Source organism: Pseudophryne corroboree, chromosome 5 (assembly GCF_028390025.1).
Source record: "Pseudophryne corroboree isolate aPseCor3 chromosome 5, aPseCor3.hap2, whole genome shotgun sequence".
Taxonomy (NCBI): Eukaryota; Metazoa; Chordata; class Amphibia; order Anura; family Myobatrachidae; genus Pseudophryne; species Pseudophryne corroboree.
The window spans coordinates 696,001,830-696,029,626 of NC_086448.1; the positions used below are offsets into that span (position 1 = coordinate 696,001,830).

General features: G+C 45.3%; 1 protein-coding gene across 3 annotated transcripts in view; it reads right to left on the bottom strand.

The window, feature by feature from the left end:
- Nucleotides 1-2,775: 2,775 nt before the first annotated feature.
- Nucleotides 2,776-27,797, bottom strand: part of CPA6 (carboxypeptidase A6) — a 280,392-nt gene continuing 255,370 nt past the window's right edge. For all 3 annotated transcript variants that reach the window (XM_063923870.1, XM_063923868.1, XM_063923871.1), the window contains 3 exons: nucleotides 25,328-25,530; nucleotides 4,059-4,143; nucleotides 2,776-3,075 (listed from right to left, as the gene is read on the bottom strand). In XM_063923870.1, the coding sequence (XP_063779940.1) occupies nucleotides 2,888-3,075; nucleotides 4,059-4,143; nucleotides 25,328-25,530 (476 nt within the window). In that variant the 3' untranslated portion in view covers nucleotides 2,776-2,887. The remainder of the gene's footprint in view (nucleotides 3,076-4,058; nucleotides 4,144-25,327; nucleotides 25,531-27,797) is intronic.

Consider the following 27,797-nt stretch of genomic DNA (forward strand, 5'->3'; position numbering starts at 1 on the left):
CTGGGACGCACTGCGTATGTTGCTAATGATAGCAGGATCATGACCAGCCTCCCAACTAGCCACACAGTTGGCATAAATATTTTTTTTGTACTTTTAAATATTTAGGGAGACATTGGGGCCTATAGTGTAGGGTATGGACATACCCACATCACACTGGCCCCACCCACACAACACAAGTCACACCCATACAGCAGTGGCCACACCCACACAAACCAGGTCACACCCATACAGCACTGGCCACACCCACACAACACAGGTCACACCCATACAGCACTGGCCACACCCACACAAGACAGGTCACACCCATACAGCACTGGCCACAACCATACAGCACAGGTCACAACTGTTTTGTTTCTCACAATAACTCCTTAATCATTTTCAGCCCCAGGCTGATATGGCCCTTGTCTGGGCACTGAGAGTAGGTGTACTACCATCAACTCTTGACACTACCCATACAGGTCAAATAGAAAACAGAACCATTCTACTGCTTTTCACAAATGTAATTAATAAACAGATTAATTTAGATTAATTAAATAAGTATTCATCCCATTGCGGAGGCAAATGTACAATTTCTAGAGGGATGTTTTCAAGTGCTGGATTTTATAGTGAGTGTGGCCAGCCCATGAAGAGGGCACAATTAGCAGTTAACAAGCTATACTCAGCTTCATACAATGTTTAATTTATGTAATACTTCAGACATATACAGGGCCAGAGATAACATTAAGCCACGTGGCAACAGGGCTAGCCTGTCTGAGCAGTTCTTTTTTTCCCCAGATGTGGGCAACATTTAACAATCCATGTTCTCTGCTCTGCCAAGCATTGGAGCAAGTCTGGGAGTCTGGGAAAGCGAAGTAAAAACCTAGCACTAGCCCTAGACAGATATGTACACATTGGTCTCCTTATACACTGGATAGTGGACGTAATACAGTATTAATAATTAGCACTATTGATGGTCTATATCACTGTTTCCCAAACTAAGTCCTCAGGGGCCCCTAACAGTGCATGTTTTCAGATTTAGCTGGTGCAGAAGTGTATTCGTTACTGACTAAAACATTTAAAGGATCATCTGCTAGTGCTAAATATTTTCTTTGCTATACTGAGAAAATCTGTACTGTTAGTGGTACCTGAAGATCAAGTTTGGGAAATGATGGTCTACAATATAAGCAGTAGGGGAGAAGGTCTCAAAAAAACAAACTTTCTGTACCATATTTATCTCCTACGGTATAAATAACTGAAGTGGGCAGGAAAAGGTCAAACATTCCATAATAAATATGCATATAAAATAGGAGACATTCTTCCAACTCATGTTAAGATACCTGTATCTTCTTGCTGGCAGCTGCTCTCTGGTCTGATGCACTGTTTGAGTGCTCCGGTCTTCACATACAGCAGAGTGCCACTGGACATGCACAGCAGCTATGTTATATCGCTTATACTGCATGTTACAGCTGCAGCTCTAGTAATATTATATACTATTGGTATTGGGGGTGATTCAGACCTGATCACTGCTGTGCGTTTTCGCACAACGGGTGATCAGGTAGTAACTGCGCATGCGTATAAACCGCAATGCGCATGCTCATCAGACAACTACAAAGGGCATCGCCGGTCAGCGATGGGATGGTGCGAAAAATCCAATCGCACGGGCGTTCGCAAGGTGATTGACAGGAGGAAGCCGTTTGTGGGTGGTAACTGACCGTTTATTGGGAGTGTCCGGAAAAATGCAGGAGTTTTCAGGGAGGGTGTCTGACGTCTGCTCCAGCCCTGATCACCCCGTTCTCATTGCACTGTAGGAGTAAGTCCTGGGCTGCGCAGAGACTGCACAAAGTGGATTTTTGCAGCTCAGCGTACACATGGGATCACAAACTTGCACAGCGAATTTACACTCCCCGTGGAGGCGGCGACTATCCGAACGCAGGAAAGCAAAGTTTGCAGCCCAGCGATCAGTTCTGAATCACCCTCATTGTCATTATGATTCAAGCCTATTAAATGAAGGTATGGGCAAACACTACCGTAAATTAAGTACATAAATGCAATCATCATATTTAACTGTTTTGTCCAAGGTCATATCACATGCAAATGTGCAATCAGCAATGACTATAAACCTTGCATTAGATTCACTGTCATTCTCAGAAAGTGAGGATATACTTTTATATCCTACAGTATGGGATATATCCAATAAGAGTCGGATCCATTCCGACATGCATTTGTCGGAATGGATCCGACAACCCCTATTCAATAGAGTGGCCAAATCCGACTGTCGGATTTGAGCCTAATCGACTGTCGGATTTGGCTGGTGTCCGTGTGGCTGTCAGTAGCTCCCCGTGTGTGAGAACACAGGGAGCTGCTAGAGCCGCACATCACGGCTGCCCAGTGCCGCGCTGCAGGGAGAGAGGTGCCTGGCCGGGGGACGGCCGTCAAGATACCTCTCATCCCCGCTCCCAATAGCCCGCCACGTCACACCGCTCCCCGTCTCCTCACCTCAATCCGACTTTTTTTAAAGTCAGATTAAGATTGTCGGAAAGGGGGCCAAAACATGTCGGATTTGGCCCCGTTTCCGACAGAAGCATGCGGATCGGCGGCTATTCCACCGATCCACGTGTTTTCCGACAAGTCAGGAATTCCCAACTTGTCGGAAATAAAACTGCACTTTTTGAATAGGTCGGAACCCCTTCCGACCAAAATCTGTCGGATGCTGCCGTTTTTCCGACAAGACGGAAGCTTCCGACAGCTATTGAATACACCCCTATATGTTCCATATTAGAGAGATTTATACAGAGACAGTATTTAGTAACACTTTATTGTGCACATGGGCAATTCCTTATCTCTGAAAGACGATCTATAATGTAAGGTGGTAAATCACACCCACACAAATTAAAAACAATACATCTGTCTAGCGGCATTTTTTGAGCAAATGCATTGTGATATTTTTAACAGCGAGCATTGTTTCTATACAAGTTGGTCGAATAAGTCCTTCGGGCAACATAAAGCCATAATATCCAGTGTCACGAAGTTCAAATGCAAACGCATATGGGATACCATTATTATAGGCCCAATCCATAGAGCTGCCAGAACTCAAATCTAAAATAAAAAAACATTTAGCATATTAGTCAATTGCCAACATTTTAGAAAAGCAGTTTTAATTGGAAACTATTTTTGACGTATTAAAAGTTTATATTGTCAGTTAAAAAACAACAACTTCATGTTCTTCTAAAACAAAACTCTTAATTACAAAGGGAGCGGGACAACCTGGGAGTAAGAATCCAAACATAACTTATAAATTCTAATCGTGTTGATCTTAAGAAAGACAATGACGCCAACTTGGGATCACATGAGAGAAAGGAGGGCTGGCGCTAACATTAGGCAGCTTTAGTTTGCTGCCTAGGTTTCCGGCACTAGGGGGGAGGGAAGACACTGAGACCATCTGCCACAAAAATGAAGGCTATCCTTACATTATATGGTGCTGGCAACGGCCGTGAATCTTATAATCTGCAACTGCGGCTACCCCCGCAATTTTCCTCTGCTCTCTGGTGTACTCTGGCATACTGGCACTGACTCCATTATATCATTCATGCCCACATCTACCCATTCTAGTATAACTGGACGCCTCTGTGACGCGGGAACCCTCCTGAGCCATGGCAGAAGTGAGCAGATTTCAGGGTCCTGCCCCCGTGTCCAAAATGCACAGGGATAAGGGTGTGGGGATTACTGTGAGTACCCATAGACTCTGGCAAACAGAGTTCTGTGTCCCCTGGGCAGATATCGTACAGCCACAGAAATAAAGCTCAAAGTGTCCTCAACGCGTTTCTCCTTGACATGCAAGAAAAGTATTATAACCCAAAGGAATAAACGGCACTCAGAGGAATTGCAACAAACGTATTTTATTAAATGCAGTAACATTTTAGATTGGTGTTTCTGAAGCTACAGCCCTTTGGAAAAAAAACCCCTCTAAAAGTGAATTAAACAGATATAGCTCATGCGCAGCAAGTACTTTTTTGTGTGTAAGATTAATTTTAAAGCAGTTTGAAAAAGCAAAACGCTGTTTATTATAACAAAATACTCACATAAAGTAGTGGATGCTGGACCATGTCTGTATCGCACACCATATGCAGAGTTTATAGCTTCAACAGCTTTTTGTGCAGCCGATTCCTGTTTACATAGATAAAGTATATATACAATATGTATATATTAGCAACGCAATAACAAATCTTTAAGTATATTATATATACGTAATACAGTTATGTTGTGTTAATATGAGTTTTATAAGTGAAACAACAAAGTGACTACCGGCCCGAATCAGCATGGAACGCAGGTACGATTGCGTTCACATGCTGGGGCTTTTTGAAGTGTGTGCACGCACAGAAGCTGCACTGAGCGTACGCACACTGTAAGATGTTACGGTATCTCACATCTGTGAACGCCTCTGCCTGATTGACAGGTGGGGGCGCTGCAGCGACGATGGGGGACCGTTTTCCAGAACGTTTGTGGGGCGGGCTGCGGCTGCGTGATGTCATGCGCAGCCGCTGCAACCCGTAACATGTGTCAAAGTCAGAAAAATATCATGCTACACGTTGCCATATATTCACCTCATGGGCTTGCCCGCTGCACATGCACTTTCGCTGGCGTGCGTGCACATATTCGCAAGTTGCGTGACGGCGCCCCTACGGGCGTGCGCTTGAGCGCATGGTATGTACATTTACGGTAGAGTTTGTGTACGTCTAGCGGGCGACTCAATCATTAAATAATAAAACCAAATAGTATGTTTTATAGATAATGTTCCCCTTATTGATAACTGTAAGTTTGTTTAATGTGACTTGTTCACGGACGTGGGAATCCCTCTTTACGTGGTACAAAGGGTCTGATTAAGGTTGAACAGTGGTGTCTGGTACCTAACCGAAGAGTATTTTAATAGCAATAATCCGGTGTTGGTTAGGTAAAGATTAATCACTCCTGCGTGTAGTTATGGCCATTAGTAGTTTCTGGACATTTCATATATTTGCAGTTCATTATCCATGCGGCGGGAATCCGGCGATTCCCTCCCACCTGAGCAGTTTGTAATAGCCACAGCCCACCTGTTCAAATCCACCTATGACCTTTTGTTACAGTGCAGAGAGACATTCCTGTGTCCAATGAACAATAAGATTGTAGGGCCCTTTGTAGTACACTGTATGTTGTGTATATAAGGGTCACTGTCCCCAGACCGGCCAGTACTCTCACTCTTCAACATTTATCTCAGATAATTGGAGGACTGGATTCCGGTTGCGCTTGCGAGTGTTCCCCGTATGGTATGTTTCTCTGTGGCCACTTTGTTACCCGTTTAAATGTTAGTCATTCATTCTTATTTGTTGTATTAGTGTTTGCGATCGTTCGCTATTGTGTATATTTCTGTTTAGTTATTCTGTTAGATTTTAATGTTAGCCTGTAGTGTATGAACTGTTCACTGTTTTCTTTTCCCATTTACTTAGTTAAATATTGTTAGTAAAGGTGTTGGAACCTTAACCAGGTATTGAGTGTTTATTACATTACTGAGGGTGATCGGAGCATCTCAATCGCTCAAACAACTAGCTTACAAACCAAGGTTAAACAGCATTATATCGTTACAGTATCTAACACTAAGATTTACAGTATAAGCATACTCTGTGTAAGGTATAAAAGGTTATCTGTGTGTACGCTAGCTGTGTGTTCAGTACACCCAGCGCAGCGTGTGTACGTGACTTGCGTACCACGTGCAAGGTATTCTTACGCAAATAGCGTACGGAGTGCGTAGCACGTGCACGAGGTTCAGCGGCCATTACGGCTTCACGGTATAGATGTAATAGCTTGTGTTGTAGAGTATAAGAATCAGCTTTATCAATTGAGGGCTCGTCCGTCCTCCACATATCCGCACTAACGAAAACAAACGTTATCTGCCAGCAAGGGCGGGAAGGCAGTAGTGCTGGCTAGATAAGCGTCTGTTTCGCTACGTTGTAGGAGTGCTGGTGGAATCCGGAACCGGAGGTAAGAACAATACGCTATTATCTTTTAAAACTGTTCATTTCTGTTTTTGCGTACGCACACACGCACGCACGCACGCACACACCTGCATTGTTGCGGCTCACTCTCTTGTTGCCATTAGAAACGTGCTGAGGAAATCTGGTGCTATTTAGTTGAGATTATAAAGGATAATTTTTTTTAAGGAAATAATTGTAAAGGACACGCACACAGCATAGCAAATACTGTGTGGTGTACGGTAAGCGATTACAGTTGAACATCGTTTACATTGATAGAAGCATGTTGGTTGCGTTGCTGTGAGCATATCTGGACTGTGCATACGTGTCTCGGGCAACGTGCGAGATTACATACGCAACACAAAGGCATACGCACGTGGCGTGTTTACGCAGCGGAGCGTACGGATACGCCCACCGAGACTCAAATCACACGATAACATTGTTTTAGTGGGGGCGGTATAGTATAGCCACCTGAATAATAGCACAGGTTTGTTCAGTTTTCCAAAAAGCTTAGTTAAAAGAGAACCTTTTTCCATTGCAATACTCAGGGATTGAACTACTGCCTGTATGAAAGGAATTTCTGTACAGAAAGATCAGTGTGTATATGAGTGAGTAGGAGTGAGTGTGGAAATAAAGGTATTATTTTCTGTGAACCCACAAATCGGGATCCCGTCGGAGACCACATCAGGTGAGTGGACACTTGGTGGCGTGGGACTGGCTTGCCCGCGTTAACATTATACAAGGTAAAAGGAGCAAAAGGAGCAAGTAGTATCCGCAGACAAAACGACTGCGAAGGTTTAAGCGCAGCCCGGGGGGTTTTGCGTATTACCCATATAGATTGAGCTCCGGCTGAAGGTTTCGCAGCCTAAACAACTGATTCCGTTGGTCGTACAGCATATAAATATTAAGTTACTTATGCGCAGTGCGACTGGACCGCACGTAATTGTGTGCATTAGTTTGTTACCTTGATACCCATTCAAATTTACTGTGGGATCATAAACGCTATTTGTGCATTCTAACGTGATTTGTGTAGGTTTTTGTTATTTTAAGGGAGTTTCGCTGTTCACTCAGGAAATCTCCAACAACCAATACTTACTGGGGAGGGTAGCATACTCCCACGCGCCCCAGTAAATAGAGGTTACAAAAGATCCCACGGATTGGATTGGCCAATTGGGGCGCAGAGTGAGTGAAGGCACTAGTGGAACTTTCACCGTCGCCTTACCGCGGGCAACTTGGTTTGTTTTGTAAGAATTTGCTGAGACAGCAATATCTGCAAACAATGGGGGCCAGTTGTTCAAAGAAGGGACGTCCAACAAGGGTTCACGTTGGTAATTGTTGGCCCAAAGGGTCAGCACGGTATATAATGTGTGAAAAATACGGATCACACACACAGGTATTTTGCAAAGAATGGGAACGAATGACAGAGGATGATGGGGAGCAGTTTCCCCGGGTAGGCAGTTTGAACCCTGAGGTATTGCAGAATCTAAGAAAAAGGATAGGTCTAATAAAATCTGCAAAGCAGAGGATTAGACATTATGATTGTTTACAGGTATGGCAACAGGAAAGTGAAATACAACAGGAATTAGCTCAGAAAGCAAATTCAAATCCTGGTAGGAGTCTGATAACAACGGCACCACCACCGTATATAGTAGGGGACAAAGTGGCTGCAGAGAATGACATGCGGGTGTACGATAAGGGTGCACTTAACCAATGTAGTAATGATAAGAGTAAAATGAAAGTTAATGCAAATGTTGAGACTAACGCTAACCCATGCAAGTTGTATCCCATTTTAAACTTCCCCCAGGAATACGACCAGGAAGATGAGCCCACTACGATTTCAGCTCTCTCTCTAGCGGCCACCATAAACGATACTTCAGTGGGCATCACCCAACCAGTAAGATTGGTATCAAAGGCACATAGTTCAGGGACAGGTGAGGTTGTATCTAAAGGTAAGTACGGCACTGTACAATATGCTGAAACTGTTGCACCACCCACTGTAGAATCAATCCAGAGTGAAGTAATTAATATTAATCCTGTTAGAGTGATAGCGGTCCCCAATGGGAAGACCGACACAAATGGGGTCACACCCATCAGGAATATTGCAATGCACTGTCCCTGGTCCCGAGCAGAATTAAGAACAATTTTGTCTGAATTTCCTGATCCCAGAAAAGATTTAGCCGCATGTCAGAGGTTCATTAAGGACCTGGGTAACTCCACTGAACCAAATAACAAAGATTGGCGGACACTACTGAGGGCATGCCTGCCCTCTAGTATTGACCCTGTGAAATTTTTAGCTGACTGTAAATTAGATGAAGAAGTACCCCTTACGGATGAGTATAATCAAGATAATGTAACCAGGATCAATCTGCAGCTGGGAGTATACTTCCCAGCTGTGGTAAAATGGAACAAAATCTTCTCCATCAAACAAATGGAAGGAGAAACTGCCGCTGACTATTTCCACCGGGCACTGGAGGAAATGGCTAAATACACTGGGATCGTGGAAATTGAGGCAAATGTACACCATAGAGAGGTAGCGGTGTCCGTCTTGATGGACGGTTTAAAGGAGGTATTAAGGAATAGGGTACAAACCACTCAACCTAACTGGAGAGGTATGTCGGTGGCCGCCTTAAGAGAGACTGCTGTTGGCCACGACAGGAACATCACAAGACGCAGGGAGTCACAGAGTGATAAACTGATGGCTATAAGTATCCAAGCCCTCACAACAAGGCAGCCTCAGTCTAAATCTCAGACCCCTGGTGGTAAGCCACATACGGTAAAATGTTACAATTGTAATAGGGAAGGTCATTTTGCACGTAACTGCACCAGTAATCCACACAATGCATATAAAAACCCTAGACAACGACATGACATACGAGATTGGGATCAAGGACCGCAGAGACGGAGTTATGAGCCACACGCAGGGGAAACAAGAAGGTATCCCCCAAGAAGAGACTGGCAAGTCTCTGATAATTCCCATTTACCTCCTTCACAGGTAATAGCTGCCAGTGCGATGCAGGGAGGTCACCACGCACCATAGGGGCGGGGACACACCTGTAGTCTGCAGCCAGTGAAATTAATTGCGAGCCTTGGAAGTGAACCCGAGGTCACAATTGATGTAGCTGGTAAATCTCTAAATTTCCTTGTAGATACGGGGGCGGCCAAGTCAGTGATAAATTCGACCGTGGGCATGAGAACCACTGGTAAAACCATTCCAGCCATGGGAGTAACAGGAGTAGTGCGACAATACCCTTTAAGCAAACCAACAGAGGTTACGATAGGGCCTTTGCAGACCAAGCATTCTTTTCTGTTGGCTGCATCGGCTCCGACTAATCTCCTAGGGAGAGATTTACTGTGCAAAATGGGATGCGTCATATACTGTACTCCTGAAGGTGTGTTCTTGGACATACCCGAAAACCACGCTCAGGAAGCGCAGGATATGCTAGACTCCCCAACAAGATTAATGTCACACACTGTTGTTGTAAATAGGTGTCCGTCCAAGGTAGAGGAAATGATTTCCCAGATACCGGAATCACTTTGGACCAAGGATGGACAAGACACTGGATTGATGGCAAACGTAGCCCCAGTAGTTGTGCAAGTAAAAGAGGGTAGGATAGCTCCAAAAATCCCACAATATCCTCTGAAGCCAGAGGTGGAGTTGGGAGTTTTCCCTGTAATAGAGCGCTTGCTACAACAGGGCATTCTGGTAAGAACGTCCAGCACTGCCAATAGTCCCATCTTCCCTGTTAAAAAGAGTGGGGGGAGGGGTTACAGATTAGTGCAGGATCTAAGAGGGATCAACAAAATAGTTGAGAGTCAATTCCCCGTAGTACCAAATCCAGCTGTCATCCTTATGCAAATCCCTCCCACTGCCAAATTTTTCACTGTGATTGACCTCTGCTCCGCTTTCTTCTCGGTACCTCTGCACCCTGACAGTCAATACTTATTCGCATTCACATACAGAGGAGTTCAATACACATGGACTCGCTTACCACAAGGTTTCATAGACAGTCCAAGTTTCTTCTCACAAGCCCTGCATGATTGTTTACAGTCTTTCCAACCAGAGAGTGGATCAGTATTGATCCAGTACGTGGACGATTTACTACTGTGTTCAGATTCACTGGAAGCGTCCCTGAGAGATACAAAACAACTCCTGTTTCATCTTTCAGACACAGGACATAAAGTTTCCAAAGATAAGTTACAATTATGCCAGGCCCGGGTGAAGTATTTGGGACACTGTCTGACACAAGGACTGAGACACCTCACCGCTGATAGAATTCAAGCAATTCGTGACATGACTCTGCCACAAACCCAGCAACAGATTAGAACGTTTTTAGGAATGTGTGGGTATTGCCGTAACTGGATCCCAGGTTTTTCCATACTGGCCTTACCTTTGCAGGAAATGGTTTCATCAAGTAAACCTGATCGGATTTCGCATACAGACGAATCTGAGATGGCATTTGAGAAACTTAAACAGTGCCTAACGCAGGCACCGGCATTGGGTATGCCAGACTATGGGAAACCCTTTGAGCTGTACGGAACAGAGAGTGCTGGGTGCGCAGCAGGTGTCTTAACCCAGAAGCATGGTGATGCCAGCAGGCCGATAGCCTACTATAGCGCTCAGCTAGATACGGTAGCGCGATCCCTCCCCACATGCTTGCGAAGTGTTGCAGCAATAGCATTGCTAGTCACAAAAAGCGAAGATGTAGTGCTAGGACACAACCTCACAATTCATACACCACATGCAGTGTCAGCCTTACTGAATTCTGCCCAAACCAGACACGTCTCATCAGGGCGGTTTACAAGATGGGAATTGGCATTGATGGCCCCCGTAAACATCACCATAAGGAGATGCAGCGCATTAAATCCTGCAACGTATCTCCCAGGTGTGCCTGGACAGGCACAAAGGGTGGAGGATGAGAGTGATGGTGAAGGAGGATTTAATACAGGGGATGACACGCATGATTGTATGGAATATTTGACCCAAAATTTCACGGCAAGGCCTGACATCAGTGACAACCCACTGGAAGATGTAGATTTTACCTTCTACACTGACGGTAGTTGTCACAGACAGACGGACTCGGGAGACTTGTGTACTGGATACGCAGTCGTAGATGACCAAGGTACCATAGAAGCAGAACCGCTAGGCCCACCTCACTCAGCACAAGTTGCTGAACTGGTTGCCCTAACCAGAGCATGTGAATTGGCTAAGGGCAAATCAGCCATCATTTACACAGATTCTAGGTACGCCTTCGGAGTAGTCCATGATTTCGGAGCCCTATGGCACCTCAGAAATTTCATGACGGCAGCTGGCACACCCGTAGCGCATGCAGCCCACATCAAAAGACTTCTAACAGCGATACAGGAACCCGACAGAGTGGCTGTTATCAAGTGTAAAGCTCACACATATAGCCAAGACCCGGTATCACTTGGTAACAGCCGAGCAGACCAAGCTGCTAAATCAGCAGCCGGTAACCCCATACAAACAGATAGTACACGACTGATGGTATTTAATACTGTAAACACACAGAAATTGTGTGAAATGCAAAATTTGTGTTCCCCACAGGAAAAGGCAGTCTGGAGGTCAAAAGGATATGGCCAGGAGTCCTCAGGACTCTGGACAGATGGACAGGGAAAACCAGTGGCACCCAGAGCATACCTTCCAAGTCTAGCGGAAGCAGCACATGGGCTGACTCATCTAGGCAAAGAAGGGATGTGTAAGCTAGTAAGAGCTTATTGGTGCGCCCCAGGATTTTCCTCCCATGCGGGTAAAAGAGCAATGACATGTCTCACCTGCTTGAGGAAGAATATTGGAAAGGCAATACCGACAGAGCCATCCCATATCCCTCCGACAGATGGTCCTTTCCAGGTAATACAGATTGACTTCATACAATTGCCACCTTGTAGAAATTTAAAATGTGTATTGGTCTGTATTGATGTGTTCTCAAATTGGGTTAAAGCATTTCCCGCGGCCACAAATACCGCTGTATTTACTGCAAATAAAATTGTGCAGGAATTTGTGTGTAGGTACGGTATCCCTAGAATAATTGAAAGTGATAGGGGTACCCATTTCACAGGTGAAGTCTTTCAAACAATGTGTAAGTTGATGGGAATTAATAGTAAGCTGCATACTCCGTACCGCCCCCAGGCGAGCGCAAAGGTGGAAAGAGTAAACAGCACTATTAAAAATAAATTGAGCAAGGTAATGACTGAAACAGGACTGTTATGGCCTGAAGCTTTGCCAATCGTACTATACAGCATCAGAACCACACCCAGGTCCCCTCTAAATCTGTCTCCTTTTGAAATTCTGTTTGGTCGACAACCCCATGTTATGATTAACCCCCAGGATGATTTGAAATGTAACAATGAAGTAACCGTAAAGTACTTGGTTAAGATGAGTAAGCAATTGAGGAATCAGAATGATAATCTAAAGTTGGTGATTCCTGATTTGCCAGACAGTAATTGTCATGACATTGAACCTGGGGATTATGTAATGATACGGAATTTTCTACGCTCAGGTTGCCTTATTGACAGATGGGAAGGACCATATCAAGTCTTATTGACCAGCACAACTGCTTTGAAGGTTGCAGAGAGAGAGACTTGGGTCCATTCGTCTCATTGTAAAAAGGTCACTGACCCAGAGAGGTCCCGTGATAAAGAACAGACGGTAGAGGTTGTATCACTAGAGTGTCTGTTCAGGGAGGATTGAGACGACACCTGAGCGCTGAGAATAACAAGACCGGAAGCTTGTCGAGCCAGATTTCTTTTTCCCATTTGTTATTTTCTCCAGTTCCCACCTCCCTCCTATTTCCTTTCCCCCTTCTTATTTTTCTCCTTTTACTCCTCTAAGATGGACTTGCCCCAAGAGACTGTGATCCGGATTTTCCTGTTGACCATGATGTTGACCAGAGCAGTCTGTATCGGTGAGAGTACCATGGAGGTCGAGAAAGGATCGGGAATGGGTTCTGATGACCAGGATGCAGGCGTAGATTTCCAAGAACAACACAATCTCCGAGTAAAGGCGAGTATCAGAAAACGATCTGGTAGCATTGACAATAGAAGGAATTGTGAAGGATTGTTAGCTGAAGAGAACTGCATCTGAAGGCATTGTGACAATATAGTTGAGGATGGGTGCATAAAGAAATGTCAGTCCAGTTTTAATGTCCACATGGACCGGCATCCATTGAGTGACTATCACTCCTTAGTGGGTTAAGTGTTAAATCAGACAGACTGTTGGGTATGCTCTCAAGTACCTCAAGGCCATAGCACTTCAGGACTAGTACCATTCCCATTACCTGTAGGAGAGGTACTTGAGCTAAGTGGTGGGAGGCCGGTGGACAAGAGGTTTAATATCTCTAGTCCTCCTAGTTTGAAGCTCCACCAATATCATGTGGATAGGTCTTTAGTATGCTTTAACATTTCCAATCCCCGAAAGCCGGGAAATTGGGAAGTGTCATGGAGTAATCAAACCATGACCTTTTCATACAGACCCGACAGAATGCCCATAGACACAGAACTTATACGCCAGATAGCCGACCATAGGAAATTTTTCCGGTATAGGTACACCTTAGGAAGTAGGACCATGCGAGTTGGAGAGGTATCACCAGGATACTGTGCACAGATAGTACAAACTGATACGTGTACTAGACAGATGGGAGAATTAGGGTTAGGAGATTTCACATGGAAAATTTGTAACATGATAATGTCATACTCTGTCCCATATGTTCTCCCCGATGATGCATGTTTCATATGCGGGAGGAAGGCGTATAAGTGGCTTGCCCCAAACTCAGAGGGATTGTGCTACATTGGAAAAGTACTGCCTGAAGTAATGACTGTAACCCATAACAAAATGAAAGATATTCACCGCAGTGCCCAAGCTCCTTATACTCACACTCATTACGAGCACATCGTTAAATGGCACCTGATAGAAAGAACAGAGCATTCGGCCTCTGACCTGATCCATGAATCCACCGGGATTCAATTCCTACTCGCGTTAGATATCACTCGTACCGTCAGAGGAGTGATAAATTACAAATATATATCTGCGCTTGCAAATTTATTAGACAATATCACCGAAATGTATGACGACACATTCAGGTACACTGGGAAAGAGTTACAAGCCTACAAAACGGAACTGGTTCAGCATAGGATGATTCTCAATTACCTCACAGCTGTGACAGGCGGGTATTGTGTTACCCTGGCAACTCAATATGGAATCAAGTGCTGTACGTACATTACAAACAGCACGGAGGACCCAGCCGAGGTCATAGACCAAAAGATGGATGACATTTTACAATTAAAATGGGAGTTTCGAAGGAAACACAATCTCACACTCGATACTGTGGGTAATGAGCTGACCAGTTGGGTGTTATGGTTGAACCCACGAAATTGGTTCTCGGGTTTAGGAGAATGGGCCCAAGATATTATTATGGATGTAGGGAAATTTCTTTTGTGTATTCTGGGGGTCGTCATATTAGTTGGCCTGATATTTAGATGCGTTCGGGTTTTAGCGAAGCGTAAAAGCAGTACCAGGGTGATGAGTTTAAGGAGCGAGGACACTGTACTAACAACAACTAATTTGATTTATGACCCAATGATAGAGACAATGTTGTGATGAAAATGTGATTCCACGGTCCGTTTCTTTCACCCGTTTCTCCTTTGTTTTCCTCCAAGGTACAAAGACATCCGCTTGGAAGAATAATTTGACAACCTTTTACACAGACCACTGATGGACATAGACCCCCAATATCCCTAGTGACTTTAACTTTTACGATAGCCCAATACTTTAAAGATTGTAAGTCTATGGACATTGAGAAAGCTTTTTGCTCAGCATTTATAGCAAAAGCATCGGGAGACTACAGTCAACATGTACATCGAGACAAGACACAAGACAAGACCTCAATCGGCAAATGTATATTAAACTCACATAGTTTATGACTGCATTTACCATAATTGCTTCTTATCTTCATTTCTACAACCTTCAGGTAATGACACACATAGTCGATAGGGAATATAGACACAGATATCAGCACTCACATACCCCCCCATTCATGTATCATCAACTAAATGTGCTCCCCCATTTGTTGCAACCAAAAGCCGAAAAGAGCTTGGTAAAGTTTGACAGCCCATCCACAGACCCGTCATACGGGATAAGAAGGATTCAAATGTATACTTCGCAATACCTCGAAGCTTGATTTAAAACACGTACGGCACGATGATACATGACCCCTCAAACATGGATTCATACACACATGCTTCTACTATCTCACTAGGTCATACCTTTTTCCCACCTTCCTCTCTTCTCCCTTACCCAACCATAGAAATGTATTTACACATGACATATATTTTTCTCTTTTTGAACTGTTTTAGTAAGTGGCAGTTATTGATGACTGCCAAAGGGTGGACTGTCAAAGTCAGAAAAATATCATGCTACACGTTGCCATATATTCACCTCATGCGCTTGCCCGCTGCACATGCACTTTCGCTGGCGTGCGTGCACATATTCGCAAGTTGCGTGACGGCGCCCCTACGGGCGTGCGCTTGAGCGCATGGTATGTGCATTTACGGTAGAGTTTGTGTACGTCTAGCGGGCGACTCAATCATTAAATAATAAAACCAAATAGTATGTTTTATAGATAATGTTCCCCTTAGTGATAACTGTAAGTTTGTTTAATGTGACTTGTTCACGGACGTGGGAATCCCTCTTTACGTGGTACAAAGGGTCTGATTAAGGTTGAACAGTGGTGTCTGGTACCTAACCGAAGAGTATTTTAATAGCAATAATCCGGTGTTGGTTAGGTAAAGATTAATCGCTCCTGCGTGTAGTTATGGCCATTAGTAGTTTCTGGACATTTCATATATTTGCAGTTCATTATCCATGCGGCGGGAATCCGGCGATTCCCTCCCACCTGAGCAGTTTGTAATAGCCACAGCCCACCTGTTCAAATCCACCTATGACCTTTTGTTACAGTGCAGAGAGACATTCCTGTGTCCAATGAACAATAAGATTGTAGGGCCCTTTGTAGTACACTGTATGTTGTGTATATAAGGGTCACTGTCCCCAGACCGGCCAGTACTCTCACTCTTCAACATTTATCTCAGATAATTGGAGGACTGGATTCCGGTTGCGCTTGCGAGTGTTCCCCGTATGGTATGTTTCTCTGTGGCCACTTTGTTACCCGTTTAAATGTTAGTCATTCATTCTTATTTGTTGTATTAGTGTTTGCGATCGTTCGCTATTGTGTATATTTCTGTTTAGTTATTCTGTTAGATTTTAATGTTAGCCTGTAGTGTATGAACTGTTCACTGTTTTCTTTTCCCATTTACTTAGTTAAATATTGTTAGTAAAGGTGTTGGAACCTTAGCCAGGTATTGAGTGTTTATTACATTACTGAGGGTGATCGGAGCATCTCAATCGCTCAAACAACTAGCTTACAAACCAAGGTTAAACAGCATTATATCATTACAGTATCTAACACTAAGATTTACAGTATAAGCATACTCTGTGTAAGGTATAAAAGGTTATTATCTGTGTGTACGCTAGCTGTGTGTTCAGTACACCCAGCGCAGCGTGTGTACGTGACTTGCGTACCACGTGCAAGGTATTCTTACGCAAATAGCGTACGGAGTGCGTAGCACGTGCACGAGGTTCAGCGGCCATTACGGCTTCACGGTATAGATGTAATAGCTTGTGTTGTAGAGTATAAGAATCAGCTTTATCACATGGTGGGTAGTTATCTGCCTTAGCAGCTAGACTGCATAGGCAGAGGGCTACCCTAAACATGCGAAAGCATCGCCGCCGTGCGAAAGCCGCCATGTGATGCTTTCGCATGTGTGCGTATGGATCGGGCAAACAGGGCGGATTTGCCCTGTGCCGGGTGTCCCCCCACATGTCAGTGCAATGGATCGTAGATGTGCGTTTTCTCGCACATCTACGATTCATGCTGAATTAGGCCCTACATACAGATATTATTGGACTGAGGTGATTAAGAGTCACCTGTAATCCATTTTTAAGGGTTCACCGCATGTCAGCAGCCAGAGAAGAGGTGTAACTACCATCACTACAGCTGCCTGTAGGCTCGGTGGTGAGTGGCCAGATAACCGCATCAACATTGCGAGTGGTTTTAATGACCGTTTCTTTTTTTTAACATTACTAGCAGTTACTGTTTATACTAATCCAAATCTTAGGGGGTAATTCTGAGTTGATCGCAGCAGGATTTTTGTTAGCAGTTGGGCAAAAATAAGATTTTACTCACCGGTAAATCTATTTCTCGTAGTCCGTAGTGGATGCTGGGTACTCCGTAAGGACCATGGGGAATAGACGGGCTCCGCAGGAGACTGGGCACTCTTTAAAGAAAGATATGGTACTGTATCTGGTGTGCACTGGCTCCTCCCTCTATGTCCCTCCTCCAGACCTCAGTTAGGGAAACTGTGCCCGGAAGAGCTGACACTACAAGGAAAGGATTTGGAATCCAGGGTAAGACTCATACCAGCCACACCAATCACACCGTACAACTCGTGATAACTATACCCAGTTAACAGTATGAATAACAACTGAGCCTCACTGAACAGATGGCTCATAACAATAACCCTTTAGTTAAGCAATAACAATATACAAGTATTGCAGACAATCCGCACTTGGGACGGGCTCCCAGCATCCACTACGGACTACGAGAAATAGATTTACCGGTGAGTAAAATCTTATTTTCTTTGACGTCCTAGTGGATGCTGGGTACTCCGTAAGGACCATGGGGATTATACCAAAGCTCCCAAACGGGCGGGAGAGTGCGGATGACTCTGCAGCACCGAATGAGCAAACTCAAGGTCCTCTTCAGCCAGGGTATCAAACTTGTAGAATTTTGCAAAAGTGTTTGAACCCGACCAAGTAGCAGCTCGGCAAAGTTGTAAAGCCGAGACCCCTCGGGCAGCCGCCCAAGAAGAGCCCACCTTCCTCGTGGAATGGGCTTTTACTGATTTAGGATGCGGCAGTCCAGCCGCAGAATGTGCAAGTTGAATCGTGGAACAGATCCAGCGAGCAATAGTCTGCTTTGAAGCAGGAGCACCCAGCTTGTTGGGTGCATGCAGGATAAACAGCGAGTCAGTCTTTCTGACTCTAGCCGTCCTGGAAACATAGATTTTCAGGGCCCGCACTACGTCCAGCAACTTGGAAGCCTCCAAGTCCCGAGTAGCCGCAGGCACCACAATAGGTTGGTTCAAATGAAACGCTGATACCACCTTAGGGAGAAATTGGGGACGAGTCCTCAATTCTGCCCTGTCCATATGGAAGATCAGATAGGGGCTTTTACAGGACAAAGCCGCCAATTCTGACACCCACCTAGCCGAAGCCAAGGCCAAAAGCATGACCACTTTCCACGTGAGATATTTCAACTCCACGGTCTGAAGTGGCTCAAACCAATGTGATTTTAGGAAATCCAACAAAACGTTGAGATCCCAAGGTGCCACTGGGGGCACAAAAGGGGGCTGAATATGCAGCACTCCCTTAACAAACATCTGAACTTCAGGCAGTGAAGCCAGTTCTTTTTTAAAGAAAATAGACAGGGCCGAAATCTGGACTTTAATGGATCCCAATTTTAGGCCCATAGTCACTCCTGACTGTAGGAAGTGCAGAAATCGACCCAGCTGAAATTCTTCTGTGGGGGCCTTCATAGCCTCACACCAAGCAACATATTTTCGCCATATGCGGTGATAATGTTTTGCCGTCACATCCTTCCTAGCTTTTATCAGCGTAGGAATGACTTCAACCGGAATGCCCTTTTCCATCAGGATCCGGCGTTCAACCACCATGCCGTCAAACGCAGCCGCGGTAAGTCTTGGAACAGACAGGGCCCCTGCTGTAGCAGGTCCTGTCTGAGAGGCAGAGGCCAAGGGTCCTCTGAGATCATTTCTTGTAGTTCCGGGTACCAAGTCCTTCTTGGCCAATCCGGAACGATGAGTACAGTTCTTACTCCTCTCTTTCTTATTATCCTCAGCACCTTTGGTATGAGAGGAAGAGGAGGGAACACATAAACCGACTGGTACACCCACGGTGTCACTAGAGCGTCCACAGCTATCGCCTGAGGGCCCCTTGACCTGGCGCAATATCATTTTAGCTTTTTGTTGAGGCGGGACGCCATCATGTCCACCTGTGGCCTTTCCCAACGATTTACAATCAGCTGGAAGACTTCTGGATGAAGTCCCCATTCTCCCGGGTGGAGGTCGTGCCTGCTGAGGAAGTCTGCTTCCCAGTTGTCCACTCCCAGAATGAACACTGCTGACAGTGCTATCACGTGATTTTCCGCCCATCGGAGAATCCTTGTGGCTTCTGCCATCGCCATCCTGCTTCTGGTGCCGCCCTGTCGGTTTACATGGGCGACCGCCGTGATGTTGTCTGACTGAATCAGCACCGGCTGGTTTTGAAGCAGGGGTCTTGCCTGACTTAGGGCATTGTAAATGGCCCTTAGTTCCAGAATATTTATGTGTAGGGAAGCCTCCTGACTCGACCATTGTCCTTGGAAGTTTCTTCCCTGAGTGACTGCCCCCCAACCTCGGATGCTTGCATCTGTGGTCACCAGGACCCAGTCCTGTATGCCGAATCTGCGGCCCTCGAGAAGATGAGCACTCTGCAGCCACCACAGCAGAGACACCCTGGCCCTCGGGAACAGGGTGATCAGCCGATGCATCTGAAGATGCGATCCGGACCACTTGTCTAACAGATCCCACTGAAAGATCCTTGCATGGAACCTGCCGAATGGAATTGCCTCGTAAGAAGCTACCATCTTTCCCAGGACTCGTGTGCAGTGATGCACCGACACCTGTTTTGTTTTCAGGAGGTCTCTGACCAGAGATGACAACTCCTTGGCCTTCTCCTCCGGGAGAAACACCTTCTTCTGTTCTGTGTCCAGAATCATACCCAGGAACAGCAGACGCGTCGTAGGAACCAGCTGCGACTTTGGAATATTCAGAATCCAGCCGTGCTGTTGTAGCACTTCCTGAGATAGTGCTACTCCGACCAACAACTGCTCCCTGGACCTCGCCTTTATAAGGAGATCGTCCAAGTACGGGATAATTATAACTCCCTTCTTTCGAAGGAGTATCATCATTTCGGCCATTACTTTGGTAAATACCCTCGGTGCCGTGGACAGACCAAACGGCAACGTCTGGAATTGGTAATGGCAGTCCTGTACCACAAAACGGAGGTACACCTGGTGAGGTGGGTAAATGGGGACATGTAGGTAAGCATCCTTGATGTCCAGTGATACCATGTAATCCCCCTCTTCCAGGCTTGCAATAACCGCCCTGAGCGATTCCATTTTGAACTTGAACTTCCTTATATAAGTGTTCAAGGATTTCAAATTTAGAATGGGCCTCACCGAACCGTCTGGTTTCGGTACCACAAACATTGTGGAATAGTAACCCCGTCCCTGTTGAAGGAGGGGAACTTTTATTATCACCTGCTGGAGGTACAGCTTGTGAATTGCCACCAGCACTACCTCCCTGTCCTGGGGAATAGCTGGCAAGGCTGATTTGAGGTAACGGCGAGGGGGAGACGTCTCGAATTCCAGCTTGTATCCCTGAGATACCACTTGTAGAACCCAGGGATCCACCTGTGAGCGAACCCACCGGTCGCTGAAGTTCCGGAGACGGGCCCCCACCGCACCTGGCTCCACCAGTGGAGCCCCAGCGTCATGCGGTGGATTTAGTGGAAGCAGGGGAGGATTTTTGTTCTTGGGAACTGGCTGTATGGTGCAGCTTTTTCCCTCTACCCCTGCCTCTGGGCAGAAAGGACGCGCCTTTAACCCGCTTGCCTTTCTGGGGCCGAAAGGACTGTACCTGATAATACGGTGCTTTCTTAGGCTGTGAGGGAACCTGAGGTAAAAATGTCGACTTCCCAGCTGTTGCTGTGGAAACGAGGTCCGAGAGACCATCCCCAAACCATTCCTCACCCTTGTAAGGCAAAACCTCCATGTGCCTTTTAGAATACGCATCACCTGTCCACTGCCGAGTCCATAATACTCTCCTGGCAGAAATGGAAATTGCATTAATTCTAGATGCCAGCCGGCAAATATCCCTCTGTGCATCTCTCATATATAAGACTACGTCTTTAATATGCTCTATGGTTAGCAAAATCGTATCCCTGTCGAGGGTATCAATATTTTCAGACAGGGTATCGGACCAAGCTGCTGCAGCACTACACATCCAAGCTGAAGCAATTGCAGGTCTCAGTATAGTACCTGAGTGTGTATATACAGACTTCAGGATAGCCTCCTGCTTTCTATCTGCAGGCTCCTTTAAGGCGGCCGTATCCTGAGACGGCAGTGCCACCTTTTTTGACAAGCGTGTGAGCGCTTTATCCACCCTCGGGGATGTCTCCCAACGTAACCTGTCCTCTGGCGGGAAAGGGTACGCCATAAGTAACTTTTTAGAAATCACTAGTTTCTTATCGGGGGAAGCCCACGCTTCTTTACACACCTCATTCAACTCATCTGATGGGGGAAAAACCACTGGTTGCTTTTTCTCCCCAAACATAATACCCTTTTTATTGGTACCTGGGTTAATGTCAGAAATGTGCAACACATTTTTCATTGCCGTAATCATGCAATGGATGGCCCTAGTGGAATGTACATTAGTCTCGTCCTCGTCGACACTGGAGTCAGACTCTGTGTCGACATCTGTGTCTGCCATCTGAGGTAGCGGGCGTTTTTGAGCCCCTGATGGCCTTTGAGACGCCTGGGCAGGCACAGGCTGAGAAGCCGGCTGTCCCACAGCTGTTATGTCATCGAACCTTTTATGCAAGGAGTTGACATGTCGTGTAAAACCTTCCACATATCCATCCACTCTGGTGTCGACCCCGCAGGGGGTGACATCACATTTATCGGCACCTGCTCCGCCTCCACATAAGCCTCCTCATCAAACATGTCGACACAGCCGTACCGACACACCGCACACACACAGGGAATGCTCTGACTGAGTACAGGACCCCACAAAGTCCTTTGGGGAGACAGAGAGAGAGTATGCCAGCACACACCACAACGCTATATAATCAGGGATTTTCACTAACACAAAGTGATTTTCCCTATAGCAGCTATACAATACAGTTTTGCGCCTACATTTAGTGCCCCCCCTCTCTTTTTTACCCTTTGAGCCTGGAAACTGCAGGGGAGAGCCTGGGGAGCTGTCTTCCAGCGGAGCTGTGAAGAGGAAATGGCGCCAGTGTGCTGAGGGAGATAGCCCCGCCCCCTTCTCGGCGGACTTCTCCCGCTCTTTATATTTATATTATGGCGGGGGATTTTTGCACATATATAGTTTATTAGACTATATTATGTGCTGTTCGCCATGTAAGGTACTCTAATTGCAGCCCAGGGCGCCCCCCCCCAGCGCCCTGCACCCATCAGTGACCGGAGTATGTGGTGTGCATAGGGAGCAATGGCGCACAGCTGCAGTGCTGTGCGCTACCTTAATGAAGACCGGAGTCTTCAGCCGCCGATTTCCAGGACGTTCTTCTTGCTTCTGGCTCTGCAAGGGGGACGGCGGCGCGGCTCCGGGACCAGACGACCGAGGCTGGGCCTGTGTTCGATCCCTCTGGAGCTAATGGTGTCCAGTAGCCTAGAAGCCCAAGCTAGCTGCAAGCAGGTAGGTTCGCTTCTCTCCCCTAAGTCCCTCGTAGCAGTGAGTCTGTTGCCAGCAGATCTCACTGAAAATAAAAAACCTAATAAATACTTTCTTTACTAGAAGCTCAGGAGAGCCCCTAGTGTGCAACCAGCTCGAGCCGGGCACAGATTCTAACTGAGGTCTGGAGGAGGGGCATAGAGGGAGGAGCCAGTGCACACCAGATATAGTACCTAATCTTTCTTTAAAGAGTGCCCAGTCTCCTGCGGAGCCCGTCTATTCCCCATGGTCCTTACGGAGTACCCAGCATCCACTAGGACGTCAGAGAAACCATGTGCACTGCAGGGGAGGCAGGTATAACATGTGCAGAGAGAGTTAGATTTGGGTGGGGTGAGTTCAATCTGCAATCTAAATTGCAGTGTAAAAATAAAGCAGCCAGTATTTACCCTGCACAGAAACAAAATAACCCACCCAAATCTAACTCTCTCTGCACATGTTATATCTGCTTCCCCTGCAGTGCACATGGTTTTGCCCAACTGCTAACAAAAATCCTGCTGCGATCAACTCAGAATTATCCCCTTAGTCTCAAATATAAGGGGTTAACCTCCAAAAGGGAATTTCATCAAAGTAAACTAAGAAAATGCTTTAACCTCATGAAAAAGCAGCAGGTAGAAGAATGGCAAACAGCCACAAGCTTTTAGTGAGTCGGCAGATATGGAATAAGCAGACACAGCATTGGCTTTGCAATTAGTGTCCAAAATAAGGGCATAGATGTATTGCTGGGTAAAGAGGATAAGGTAAGATTCATCTGGAATAAATGAAATGAGAACAATGGTAGCGATGAATGATACCCGACAGTTCACAAATAATAATTCACAATGACAGATATTATCCAGATTCTGGTAAATTTGTTGATAACTTCAGTAGCAACACACGATACAGAGATTATCCTCATAGGCTGTGGCTATCCAGCTGTTGTGGAACTACAAGTTACAGTATGGCCTGACTCACAGGTTATCTTCCTCAGCGGAGAACAGTGTATGCTCTATTGAAGTCTACAGACTAGACAGCAGTTATTGGGCGGTAATGTGAATTTTTAATCATATACTGCACTAAATAAAAGCAATTTGCACAAACAAAATCCAGCATATGCTAACGCAGGCTGCTTATACAGACGATAAAATCCAGAACAGAATTTCTAGTGTTTAATAATAGGTACACAAAAGGATATGCTGTAGAAAAGTAATTCATTTCTATCAAACTGCATTTAACGCTAAAACTACCTGAGCAAAAGGGATTTTCAGGGTTAATCATTTATTGTGTACATAGGACACATAGTAGCTATATTTTAAAATGCAGGGGTACATTATTTAAGGCAGTCATACTGGAAACAGGCATAATTTAACTATAAGAACAAAACATGAAACCAATTAAGAGAACACACAGCAGGATATAGAATTCCAGATTCATGTACGAATTGCAATCACACACCCCAAACATTTCACCCTACTGAAATGGTCCATAAAGGGTTTTAAAACATGTTCTAGCAATAAGAGTACAACATAAATCTACTTTTACAGGAGAAATATAATGCGCAATAAGTTGCCTGGAACGCTTTACATAAAATCTAATTCAAAAAGAGTCAAGAAATTTTAAATAAAACAGCTTCTATAGAGGAGAACTGTGGGCACAAATGCACTCAGTGTACACAAAGATCGTTGTTTTTTCACTACTGCACTTGGACAGTCCACCCAGCACTGGTCACTCTACTCTCTCAGGTGGCACCTCTGCATATTTGGAGTGTGTCTAACTTTGTGGGGAGGCAGAAAACTCCCAGTTTGCAAAAGTGCAAGCATCAATGTCCAACCTCCTACCGCTTTACGTAAATACAATTTTTCACTTTTTCTCCTAAAATACAGATGTAGAAAGTAATACAAAAGGGGGTATCCAATTAACCATGGGGTTTGCCCCGCGACTAGTTGCCAGCAAAAATCCCCACGGCGTGGGGAAAAGCTATTCAATTGTTATTTATTTATTATATAGCGCAGCATATTCTGTTGCGATATACAATTGGAACAACAGTAATAGAGCAAAATTGGGTAATAACAGACAGACATAGAGGTAGGAAGGCCATGCTCACAAGCTTACAATCTATTAAATATCCTTTTTCCAGCACTGAAAAATCAGGATGCAGGCACGGAAACCCACTGATTCCGCGTAAACTTTTTTTTTTTGTACCACGTGCGAACCTGATTTTGGGGGTGCATGCTGCTCAGAGAGATAATATGCCCCTGATTATAGCATTCATGCTAAAGGACCAGTCTACAAAAAGCAGCATACATTCCATCCAATGGGCTAATAGACAAGTATTGAAAAATACTTGGGTTCTTTCCGGCACCACTGGGCTGTGAGTACTTGGTAAAAGGAAAGAATTGAGGCCCTGAAGTGTTATTTGAAGTGTTATTACATCTGCAAACAGGGACTTATAGTTCAGGAATATTTCTCTTTTTAACATCTGGGGTGCAGGATGCAGAACATCTTACTCAAATTTGCAGTTTGCTGCTGGAGTAACTCCCACTGTTTTGCAAGTACTTCACAATATCCATCCAGGATCCAGTACTAATGGTGGATCATCCTATTCTATTGGGAAATAAGTGAATGCCACTTATTCCCTCTTATTTAAATGTTATAGATACATACTCACACATGACAATACAATAAGCGGTCACATTACTCAGACTTACCACACACTTGTAGTTTGGAATGGCACCATACTGGTAGGAAAACGGATACAGCAACATCTGAGCGTAGGCATGGAATGATATGTAGATTTTCATACGTTTTCTCCTTTTCTGAATAAAATGAGCAACTGCCTTTACTTCTGGCTCAGACTCAGCGTATGGTCCACAGTAGGTGCTGTCACAAGGATTGAAAGATGCTCCTTCCTCTAAAGCACAGGGAGAAAATAATTGTATGAAGCACTTTTGGATAATCGTAACATATTCTGGAAGCAGGCAATCGTAGAGGGAGGAGAAAGAGTAACAAACACTGAATACAGAGTCTGAATGAGTGCTCTTTCCCACTGCGCCTCATTGATGGTGTATACTTGGGGGCCTATGTAAAGATGGATGCATGTCAATTTTTCTTTAGGTGAGATATGTATTCCAGTATTGGAAATGTGCACCAAAAATTTCTATACAAACATCCGTACACTGGGCCTAATTCAGACCTGATCGGTGCTGTGCGTTTTCGCACAGCAGCTGATCAGGTCTGAACTGCACATGCCAGGCAGCCGACGGCTCTCTTAGCCCTGTGATTGCCTCTGCCTGATTGACAGGCAGAGGCGGTCGCTGGGCGGGATGGCAGCGTTTGGCCGCCGTTTAGGGGGCACGGTCCGGGCAACGCAGGCATGCCCGAACCGTTGGGGGGGTGGGCCGCAGCGGCTGCATGACGTCACACGCAGCCGATGTGACCCTTACAGCAACAAGTAGCTCCTGCCAACGCGCAGGAGCTGCGCTGGTAAGGAGCTACTCTTCAAGTACAAAAGCATCGTCGCAATGCGATGCTTTTGTACTTGTGCGACGGGGAAGGGCCTGACATGCAGGGCGGACTAGCCCTGTGCTGGGTGTCCCCCCGCATGTCAGGGAAGCTGATCGTAGATGTGCTAAATTTAGCACATCTACGATCAGGTCTGAATTAGGCCCATTGATTTTATATATCATCAGTTTGCATCTCCTAAACTGGGCAAATGTACAGTAAGGATGTGACGTAATAATGACACATGGAAGCATCCACAGATTTGCCTGAGATATATCTCTGGTTGGTATTGGAAGGTTGGTGTGAAGAGATACGTAATGATGATGAGAATGATGATGATGATTAATAGTACTACTTAGGTGCTTCAATTTTGGCTGATTGGATAATGACCCCTCAAAAAAAACAAAAAAACCGCATCATAGCTATATTATAAGACATTTCTGCAGTCTATTTGCAATACTTGACTAGTACAGGGCTATAATGAAGGTGCAGGACCGTCACCATCGTCCAGGGCTGCATGTTGGCCATATGGAACTGGAGGGCTGCATGTGTGGCTTGTGGGCTGCCTGGTGCTATGGCTGATGTGCAGATGGTGCTATGTGTGATGCGTCATCGGCACAAGTGATGATGCGGCCCGGCTTACAGTCTCCTTCAGCTGATACATTACAGATTAATAGTACGTGCGGCACCATGACGAGAGTAAAGGGCCCCATACACAAGAACGATCATGCCCGATTTCATCCAATTTCGGGCATTCGGGCCGATCTATCGAGTGAAATCAGGCATTTTGGATGTATTTCTGATCCGATCCTATGCGTGTTCCCGTGAGGGTCAGATCGGTTCCCCTAGATCGTTAGTGCTGCACTCCCACAGGCATGGCTGGGATCACATAAGATATATCGCATACAAAATGTATCAAATCGTATGGAATCGTATGGAACCACTCCCGGGAAGCTCCAAGGAGAGTTCAAGGGAAATCGCCTCCGACTTCAGCCTCAGACATATCGTTGTAGTGTAGGGGAGCCTTAACCTCTGCGCTACACTATCCATACATTTAGTAGAACACACAGTTTGTACTGGGGTAGTCACCATGCAGTACTGTTGCTGGTACTTAAACCATTAACAATGGAAGTTTGCTTAATACCCATATCACAAATCAAATACTGGCTAGTTTAATTGGCAGCTAATGTGTGATATCCAGCGGTGGCTGCAGACCCGACTACCTTGAGCAGTTGAAGGGTGCTACGCACATATAAACATTTTATTATTGCATACTGACTGGTGTTTACCTCCTTTGAACATTTATCATTGTGGTCAGGTGTACTATATCTTTATATTTAGTAAGGTGTAGTCATGGTGTAAAGGACAGAGTATGATTACCGATTAGTAAAAGAAAACAAATACTGAGCAACATCCCCAAACAGGTAATTTCAACTTTAAACTTGTCATTTATTTTGTACGCTCTGGACATGGCTACTAATAACAAATGCACAGACAAAATTCTTAAAGCTATGTGTGCAAATGCTAGGAGCTTAGGAGACAAAATTCCAGAGCTAATTGCAATAATACAAGGGATAACCTGGATTTTGTGGCAATTACAGAGTCTTGGTGCAATGAGAATCATGACTGGGACTTAGCTATACCAGGATACAATTTATTTAGGAAAGATAGAATAGG